Genomic DNA, 10,980 nt, shown 5'->3' with positions numbered 1-10,980 from the left:
AGTGATGATTGTGACATACCCCCGACAACCCCATTTTTTTTTTTTTTTTGAATGCTTTATTAATAATTTGTTTACTGAGTTTGGTCTTTGTAAAATGCTGCTTTAATGCATTAAGCCACATAATTTCACGTTAAGTGCTTTAGAATGTCCCAATGATTCATACGTGTATTCAACTAGTCCAGAAGGTTAAAGGGTTAGTTCACCCAAAAATCTAAATTATCTCATTAATAACTCACTCTCATGTCGTTCCAAACCCGTGAGACCTACGTTAGAGTCCTGCACGGGTTCGGGTACCCGCAGGTACAGGTGACCAGCAAATTTGGCTGAAACAGGTGAAAAATATCCAACAGTGTCGGATACGGGTGCGGGTCGGACACAGGGGAAACATGGGTCTAAACACGGGTTCAAAACAGTCACGTGCAAACGTAAAAATAGGCCTACATTCCACTTAAAAAAAAAAATCACAACTGCACGAATGGCTGCATGAGTAGTTAACAGACGTAAAAGATCAGCCAGCTGTTCTTTTCCATTGTTTTTGTTTTCCTTATATATATCCGCCTCTCCTGATGCTCATCTGTGAACGATTTAAAAATGGGTGCATTCGACTTGAAGCACAACCTCAGACGGTGGTATGATCCGGTCTTTTGTTGTTCTGTTTTCTTTCAGGATCAATAATACAAAAATTAAAGCATTTATCTGTATTTCCGACTGATGGGAACTGTGCATATACATTCATAAATCAGTCAATTTTGTATTTTATTATGAGATATTTTATTCTAATGTGATCAGTGACTCAAGCACTGATGGACCAAAGAGCACCTATTTCGACATTTGCAGTAAAAACGTGAAATATAAATTCTCAGAAAATGCATTTAATACCATTATATTGAAACATCTGTTTATATACTCCATTAAGGAGTTCAATTGGAAAAATATCAGTCCACATGCGTTTTATATTTAATATGAGGGAAATAGACATGCATGCATGCATGCGTGACACAAAAAATATTTAACTTTTAGGTAGCGATTTTTTTTTGTAATTCTGTCAATTACTCTAAGGTTATTACATTGTCTGCTATATATTTGCTTCTTATTTATTAAATACGGGCAATTGATTGATAAAACATTGATCAAAATTAAGATAAAATGTATAAAAAACAAATATCTTTTAAAAAGAGTTTTCCGTAAATAACTTCTGTATGACCTGGCAATAAAATTAGAAAAAAATGTGTCTAATGTGATTGGCTTAACTGATTTTATTTCGGGTGCTGGTAGGGTGTCGGTTCTATTTTAAGCCGGTTGGGTCGGGTGCGGATTTTAATTAGTGCTGCTGACGGAAAACAGGTCGGGTGCGATTTTAAGCACTGCGGGTATGGGCAGGTGCGGATTTACAAAATCGGACCCATGCAGCTCTCTGACCTACGTTTATCTTTGGAACACAGTTCAAGATATTTTAGATTTAGTTCGAAATTCTATTTCAAATTTTCCCATTTTTTTCTTTCAATACAAATAAAATGCTTAATTATGAGTTCTATTAACAAACTAAATCTTTTTAAAAAAAAATTCTTACCTGAAATCGAAAATCATCCCAAGAAAGATCCAGGCTGCTTTCTCCTTCATTCAAAGTAGTCCATGTGACATCAGAGGGTCAGTTAAAATTTGTTGAAGCATTGAAAATACATTTTGGTCCAAAAATAGCAAAAACTATGACTTTATTCAGCATTGTCTTCTATTCTGGGTCTGTTGTGAGACCGTTCAAAACACTGCAGTTTTGTGATGTACGGTTCACAAACGAATCACTCGATGTAACCGGATCTTCTTGAACAGTTCACCAAATCGAACTGAATCGTTTGAAACGGTTTGCGTCTCCAATAAGCATTAATCCACAAATGACTTAAGCTTATAACTTTTTTTAATGTGGCTGACACTCCCTCTGAGTTAAAATAAACCAATATCCCAGAGTAATTCATTTACTCAAACAGTACACTGACTGAACTGCTGTGAAGAGAGAACTGAAGATGAACCGAGCCGAGCCAGATAACGAACGAAAGATTGACTAGTTCGTTAAGATTTTTATTTAAATATATTCATTGTTCTGCTGCATTAACTCCACTTGTTTGTTCACGATCTTGAGGATCAAAAACAGATTTGGTTCATGAAACACTTGTGAAACGCCCCAATGATTTGATTCGCCTTAGTCACATGACACGGGTGTTTCGAAAAGCCTTATTCATGTGAAATGGGTATTTCAAATCATACTTCGGAGCAGTGTTTTGAAACATCTATGCTTCGGGTTCTCGACACAATATGAAAACGTCAGTGTAGACACAGTGTCACATTGTGCCTTTATAGCGGTGTTCATAAGGGCAGGCTGGGCAGCCTGCTTTGTTTACAGCAGTAACCATGGAAACAATGTATTGCTGCTGTTCCATAAGAGCCACCTGCTGTCAGACAGTGAAATTGAGTCTCTTTCAGCCCCTTTGCTGTTTCTGTCATGTTCAGATGTTTTATTTGTAGCACTATTTCACACGCTCTCATATAGGTTGTTTAAAAACATTATTTTTTACACGTCTTTTCAAATGAAGGCCCGCCTTCTGAAATATAAAATGTGCTGTGATCGGTTAGCTGGGTCAATGTGTGTTGAGATTGACACCTTTCAACGGGTCGGGAAATGTTATGCCCCTTACCACAGACACCTGCAAACTTCAATGTTTCAATGTTTGCCAAATCAAATCTTTTTACGCAATTCAAACCCGGATGATTATAACCACTCCAACTACATCTGCCTTGGGAAAGCCAGTGTATCTGCAACATAGTGATAACAGCTCAACAAGGTCTCACCCCATTCATTGGTATTTATGATATCACAAATTCCGGACAATATGCATTGTAGTCCAAACTAGTCATTCGTTGTAGTTTTTGAAAAGTTTTTAGGTTAAATAAAATATCATTTTTAAATTAGACTTTGAGCTTTGTAACTTTGGAGATCTTTTTTATGCTTAAACAACAACATTACAGACTAAAGTTGAAAAAGTGAAAAAGGACCAAGCAATAATATATATAAACTAAATGTCAGTTATCGTTAAAATAAATGGGCTTTAAAAGGATAAACCACTCAAAAAAAAAAAGAGATAAATTTACTCTGACTTATGTCACACCTACACTGTAAAAAATTGTGCCATTAAATAACAGTAATTTACTGTCAGTAGGGGTGCCAGTAAAGTACTGTTAATTTACAACTCTCAGCCATTAATTTACCACTCTTCATTTTTTTTTTTTTTTACAGTATTTTACCGTAAATTTCACCATGGAAATTAACTCCACTCCCACTGCTTCAAACAGTTCGAAAAAAAAATAAAAACTAGCATTCATACGATGTTAGTACTATGAACTTCTTTCATTTGAGTCCACTGAGAAGGAATATTTCTTAATATAAAACTGCAAACACTTAATGTGTAATAGTTAAGTAACTTAATGCATGACTTTTACTTGAATCACTGCAGCTCACACGTATGTGCTGAAATACTTAACACAGAGATCACCGCTGTATCAGGAGAATCCAAATTTACTGTCTTTATATAAAGCAGCAAAAGATCAGAAATTGTGGCTCATCATTGACTGAAGCAGAGGCTCTACTCTCCAGCACAATGGTGAACAACAAAACTACATTAAACTAACAGATCTCTCTTGTGCAAACACACATTAATACAGTAGAGTTCAGTATTTACTCTCATTATCAGTGTATGACTTTGCATAATTTTTTTTGTATGGATGTTCACAAATATTTTAGTTAAATTAACTTTTTTTTTCATTGTGTAAATCTGACATTTACATTTTACAGTGTATTACTGTTTTTCCTTGACTTAACGGCAACAAACTGTAGAAAAACACTTTTTTGCTGGCAACCATTAATTTACGGCAACAAACTGTAGAAAAACAGTTATTTACTGGCAGCAGGGGTGCCAGTAAATAACTGTTTTTCTAAAGTTTGTTTCCTGTAAATTAATTACAGTTTATTACTGTTAAATTATGTTTCATGCTTTTTTTTCTTCGTCTTAAATCTTTAACCCTTTAAACCACACAACAAAATCCTCAGTTTTAAGTGAACACTTATAATGTGTACACACTACCGAGTGTTTGAGTAACACTGAATTATTGAAGTTAATGAGATAATTCTGTGATTAATTGATGATTGAGCATTAGTGTTGAACACCTGCTATTTAAAAACAGAATCACTAAAGGAAAGAGAAACACAAGTTCTACAAATGATTTCAACCACAGCCTTGAATTCATGAAATCTCTCAAGATCTGATTAAACAACTCCTAAAACAGCTTCACCAGATTCACATTACTAACCAGACTGACTTTATTTCTGTCAGATGTCCACAGAAGATCTTACTGAGAGTTAAATAGGTTTAGGTGTTTTTTCTTTCTCACTACCATGATGGAGATCAGTGTTTTTTTTTTTTGTTTTTTTTGTACATGCTGTAACAACGCATCTTTGGAACTTGTTGTAACCAAAAAAAAAAAAAAAAATCAACAGAAGAAATAAATCTGGTATTGTTGTTTATAGATTGACAAGAACAAACAGTCTATTATTTCTGATCCAATCCCATGTCCCTTCTCTTATTGAATATTACATCAAAATAAGAAACACTGCTGAGCCTTAAAATATGAAACACTGTTAAGAAAATTTAACTCATTCAAAAAAAAACCTTTGCTGAAGTTTACACAGAAATATAAAAAATCAGCGTATGAATCACAACAATGGTGACAATCCACAAAATAAATAAACAGATAAGTTCTGAACTTCACAAAAAATGCTACTAAAACTTAAGACAAAAGCAAAATTATAAGCACATAAGAATTCAAGAAAATAAGTTAACAATTCAGGGGCATATATCCTGTGCTGGTACCCAGCATGCATTGCATCATGAACCTTTTGATTGTCACCACTGTTGAGATTCATATGCTGATTGTTGATGTCTCTCTTTGAGTGTTGTGGACACCGCTGCTCAAAATATTTAAAACTCAAACTGTCGTTAAAACCGTATGTTCTGGTTATTACATTACTGCTCAATCATCTTATTAAATTGAAGAAACAGAAAATTGTGTAACTCACTAACATATTTCAATACCAAATTAATATTTGAGTACTATAGCAACACTCAGTCTAGTAGATAATGCATGACAGAAACAGCCATAATCACTTGACTATGAATATTAATATTGCTGTAACAAAATTTAAAGTACAAAAGTCAAGGGTCAGGAGCCCAACTAAAGCAAACCCTGATCTCCACAATGGTGACATCAAACGAAACAGTAATATTATCATCTAAATCTCTGTAGAGATCTGTTGATCTCTGATCTGACAGAAATAAAGTCAGTCTGGTAAGTAATGAGTGAAGTTGGTAAAGCTGTTTGTTGATTGTTTAAATCTTCAGTTGATCTCATCTAAGGCTGTGGCTGAAGTCAGTTGTATTTCATGTATTTGTCTTGTTTTTTCTTCTTCTTCATTGATTCTACTCATTAACAGCAGCTGTTGATCAGTGTCTGAATTCACTCATCAGTTTTCATTGTCACTGTCAGGTGGACTATATTAGTAAACTCATGTAGGGATAGTGAATGAGGGTGTAGGGTGTGATTTGAAACACAGCCACTGAGTGTCAACTTTGAACGTTGTTAATTTACGATATATGGCAGCAGGCTACCTTCTCGAAAATGATGAATATTACCCAGAATGCATTGTTTTTATTGAAAAACAGTATGTTACTGTCGAAATTTGGCTGTTATTTTACAGTGATTTTTAACAGTGTATGTCACAATTAACTTCTACGGCAATACGAAAAACAAGGAGACGTGGGCTGAACATCATAAAAGTCTTTATTAATCGAACACGGGGTAACTAAAAGCAGGCAGAGACACATAGGAGAATGACGTTCAATACTGGACACTTGACAGGGCTTAAAGGGATACTCCACCCCAAAATGAACATTTTGTTATAAATCACTTTCCCCCATGTTGTTCCAAACCTGTAAAAGCTTTTTTCGTCTTTGGAACACAATTTAAGATATTTTGGATGAAAACAAGGAGGCCTGTGACTGTCCCATAGACTGCCAAGTTAGTTACACTGTCAAGGTCCAGAAAAGTATGAAAGACATCATCAGAATAGTCCATCTGCCATCAGTGGTTCAACTTTAATGTTATGAAGTGACAAGAATACTTTTCGTAAGCAAAGAAAACAAAAATACCAGCTTTATTCAACAATTCCTTTGTCTCCTTGTGTCTCTCCACATCACCTCCCATTTCTGATCATGCTGATTGATCATTTAGAGGTCTTAGTTCACATATCAAAATTGAGACAGACTTTATAGGGTTAATGCCATATAATAGTTCAAAATGCTTTCCATTTTCATACAAAATTTGCAGTTTCAATACATAAAAAGGAACAAACAAACAAACAAACAAACAAAAACACAATAGCATTTATGAGTTCTATTAACAACCTCAAAATAGGTCATTTTTCTTGCCTGAGGAATGATTTGGTCCAATTTCCATGGTCCATTCAAATGTTGCAATTTTTTTCTTTCAATACAAATGAAAAAGTTAATTATGAGTTCTATTAACAAACTAAAAGTAAGTACTTTTTCTTACCTGAAATCTAAAATCATCCCAAGAAAGATACAGGCTGCTTTCCCCTTCATTCAGATGTTGCAGTTTGTTTGTTTTGTTTCAGTATGAAACACACACAACAATATACGGTAGTTAATTATGAATTCTGTTAATAACATAAAAATAAGTACTTTTTCTTACCTGAAATTGAAAATCATCCCAAGAAATATTCAGGCCGCTTTTCCCTTTATTCAGATGTTGTAGTTTGTTTCGATACAAAATACACACACACAAAGAACAACCAAAACAGTTAATTATGAGTTATATTAACAACTTACAAATAAGTACTTTTTCTTACCTAAAATCGAAAATCATCCAAAGAAAGATTCAGGCTGCTTTCCATCTTCATTCTGATTGTTTTTTTCTCAATAGAAGCGCGCACACACACAGATACACACACAAACACAAAACACAATACAGTTAATTATGAGTTCTACTGACAAACGAAAAAAAAGTACTTTTTCTTACCTGAAACTGAAAATTATTTAAAGAAATATTCAGGCTGCTTTCCCCTTCATTCAAATGTTGTAGTTTGTTTATTTTGTTTCACTACAAAACACGCGCACAACAATATAGTCAATTTTGAGTACTAGTAACAATTTAAAAATAAGTACTTTTTCTTACCTGAAATTAAAATCATCCCAAGAAAGATTCAGGCTGCTTTCCCCTTCATTCAAATGTTGTAGTTTGTTTCAACACAAAATACACACGCACACACAACAAAAACAATATAGTAAATTATGAGTACTGTTAACAATTTAAAAATAAGTACTTTTTCTTACCTGAAATTGAAAACCATCCCAAGAGTGATTCAGGCCGCTTTCCATCTTCATTCAGATGTTGCAGTTTGTTTTGTTTCAATACAAAACACACACACAGCAATATAGTTAATTATGAGTACTATTAACAATTTAAATATTTGTACTTTTTCTTACCTGATATTAAAAATCATCACAAGAAAGATACAGGCTGCTTTCCCCTTCATTCAGATGTTGCAGTTTGTTTATTTGTTTCAACACAAAACACACACACACACACACACACACAAAATCATATAGTTAATTATAAGTTCTCTTAACAACTTAAAAATAACTACTTTCTTACCTGAAATCGAAAATCATCCCAAGAAAGATTCAGGCAGCTTTCCATGTTCAAATTTGCAGTTTGCTGTTTTAATATGAACAAAAATATTTAAATTGTAAGTTTTATACTAACAACCAATTTTTCTCAGGAAAGATTCAGGCATCTTTTCGCCTTTATTCAAAAGCTCTAGTTTGTTGTTTAAACAGAAGAAAACAGTAAACAATAATTTAAGAAAATAACATCAATAATTTTAGTATAAATACTTCTTGGACAATCAGGTGTTTTTGAAGTAAATTTCTGTATGTTTTCTCGTTTCTATATTATCAGCTTCAGTAGACTTCACTTATCTCTATAGCGTCCAACGCGAGACTCACTCAGTTCAATCTGGAGTTGTACAGACATAAAAGTAGTCTGTGACACCATAGAATAAAAATCTTCTGCACAGTTCTACTGAGAAGGCAACAAAGGGCAGCTCCAGCAAGCGCCAATTTGTTGTCATGACAACAAGATACTTTGCCGCTGATTGGCTGAAAGACGGCCTACAATGTTAAATAAAGTAAACTTTTTTTCTTCAAACGATACCAGATATAAGGGTTTGAAGGGCACTGAGGATAAAAAAACCAGTAAGCATAAACAACTGAAAATGGTATATGTTTGTCAAAATGTATTCCTCAAAAGAGTCGACAGATGGCAATATTAATGTGTGGTGTCACCATAGACTGGGTGTCACCTGTTTTTATACAGTCTATGGGTGTCACCCATTGATAGCCAAAATTGTATTAAATCTACCGCCATAGGAAATTATTTGGGAATACAAAAATGCAAATAATTTTTGGTGCACTTAATGAGCTAATTAAATGAAAATACAGTAAATGCAAATCGAATGCAAGCTATACTGTATAGACAGGAACTTTGGTTACATGAAACCCTTGTTTGGCGACTAATTTCATGTTCTGTTTTTATACAGTCTATGGTTCTGACAAACTATTTAGTGCAATGTAAATATGCTTTAAATCAAATGTACATGAGGGGAGTAAATTAAATAATTTCTACTTGAAAATAAAATATTACAATTACAAGGTGACTTAAAACAATTAGATCCGAATGGGATATATTGCCCAAAACACATAGGAAAACATTATGTAATTGTATTTTATGCTTAACAGTTTACGGTTTGTAATGGGTGAACTAAAGTTATCGCTTTTTAGGAGGCTCAACTATTCGGCTTTTTACGCAATCACGCGTGTGACGAGCCAGGTGTGTGAGAGCGCGGGCTTAGTCACGTGATATCTCAGAAGGCGGAGGCGGGGGCGGTGTAGCAGAGGCGGTGCTGAACTTTACTCGCATCTGATTGGTGGAGTGAAGCTTCACCACGGTAGTGGTAAACGTTGCAACAAGAGAAGAAGAGGGTTTGTTCCTGTCTTATTTTTCATCGTCTGGTCTGAAGTGTAAGTACAACAGCGCTAAATAATAGTGTTAGTAGCAGTATGTGTGCATGCGCGCACCGTTATAATGACAAACATTGCAATGTGTGTGATGTAGTTTAGTTAAGGTCAAAGAGATTGTGCTTGCGTTTATTCTTTCACACGCTTTTAAGAAATGTAGTCTGCAGAATAACTATTGATTAATTATTTGCAAAGGTACGTTCTAACCATAGACTGTAAGGTTCTAACTGGAAGTGATCGTTCCAAACATAATTTATTTCATTTTGACATGGAAGAATATCTGTCCTTCACTTACTTAACGTTACCTTTTAAAGAATTTGCTTCGGATTAAAGTTTATTATCATCACTTCGAGAAAAACAAACACACACACAAAAGAAGATATTTCGAAGAATGACATTTGGGTTCCAAACAGTACTGGACCCCATTCAATTTAATCGTATGGTTAAACAAAAAACACTGAGACATTTTCAAAAAATAAATAAAATCATTCATATTTGGAATGACATGAGAATTACTAATTGAAGACAGATTTTCATTCTACCATTTAAAATTGTTGGGGTAAGTAAAATCAACAAAATTATTATAATAATAGCATGGACTTGTTAAATTGGTTAAAAAAAGTCACAGTAAAGAGGACATTTATAATGTTTTATATTTCAAATAAATGCTGTTTTTTTGATGTATCACGGCCTTCATAAAATAGCCTTTGTGAGCTTGCTGAGTCTTGTTTACAAAACTTTTGTGAATGCTCACTGCAATGACAGTCTGTTTCCCATCCCAGCATGGCTGAAACTAAAGGGAAGTTTGATTTTGCAATTGATCGGGGAGGAACCTTCACAGATGTGTTCGCCCGCTTGCCTGATGGTAGGGAGAGAGTCCTAAAACTGCTGTCACATGACCCCCAGAACTACAGAGACGCTCCTACTGAGGGCATCCGCCGAGTACTGGAGGAGGTAAGGAGGAAGACATCAATATATTTTGACTTAGAAGCTTATTGGAAAGAGCTAAGTTTGTGGTTATGGATTTGATCTGGGAATGATAGAAGATAAGAATCAGATTTCTGCCCAAGTATCGCATGGAAATCTTTTTGTTTGTTGGGTTTATGAATTAAAAAGGAGACGGGGCAGAGCTTTGCTCGAGATCAGCCCTTGGACACTACTCAGATTGGCTGGATTCGGATGGGCACCACAGTGGCGACTAATGCCTTACTGGAGCGACAGGGTGAGAGAACAGCACTGCTAGTAACACGCGGATTTCGGGACTTGTTACATATTGGCACGCAAGCACGACCTGCCCTGTTTGATCTGGTGAGTAGTGCTGATGATGTAGACTCATCCCAGTAACTTTCGATTCTTTTCACTAAAAAGATTCATTCTGACCCATTTGGAGATCAGTTGGTGATCAGATTCTCATTCATTTTGTACACAAATGAAAGGTCTCTGTTCATTCAGTTTAATGCAGGTGTTCCAAAAACACTGTCTGAATTCAAAACGACTTCCTACTTTAACTATTTCTGTCAGATATGGCAGCCACCGCCTTATTCAGTAAAACAGCATATTTTTTGTTCAAGTAAGTCCAACCAATGTAATGCTCTCCACAGAGACCGCTCAACTGCTACTTGTGCAGGCAGGGAAAAAAATCCAAGGGCTTGTAAAGTAAATGATTTTCAATTGACAGAAGTAAGCAAAAACAGATCTGTACGTAAACCGACACAAATTACATGAAAAATGAAACTCCACTACTGGTTAGAATTTAGTCATTCATAAAAAGTTTTCACAA

The 10,980-nt window shown here is 34.8% G+C and overlaps 1 protein-coding gene across 1 annotated transcript in view; it reads left to right on the top strand.

Annotated features, from left to right (window-relative positions):
• The first annotated feature begins 9,323 nt into the window (after positions 1-9,323).
• The window catches only part of oplah (5-oxoprolinase, ATP-hydrolysing), a 41,902-nt gene continuing 40,245 nt past the window's right edge, over positions 9,324-10,980 (top strand). Inside the window, exons 1-3 of the mRNA XM_052610772.1 lie at positions 9,324-9,759; positions 9,983-10,154; positions 10,317-10,508. Of these exons, the coding sequence (XP_052466732.1) occupies positions 9,984-10,154; positions 10,317-10,508 (363 nt within the window). The 5' untranslated portion in view covers positions 9,324-9,759; position 9,983. The remainder of the gene's footprint in view (positions 9,760-9,982; positions 10,155-10,316; positions 10,509-10,980) is intronic.

The sequence above is a fragment of the Carassius gibelio genome, chromosome A12 (genome assembly GCF_023724105.1).
Source record: "Carassius gibelio isolate Cgi1373 ecotype wild population from Czech Republic chromosome A12, carGib1.2-hapl.c, whole genome shotgun sequence".
Lineage (NCBI taxonomy): Eukaryota > Metazoa > Chordata > Actinopteri > Cypriniformes > Cyprinidae > Carassius > Carassius gibelio.
This window is presented reverse-complemented; position numbering and strand designations above follow the sequence as displayed.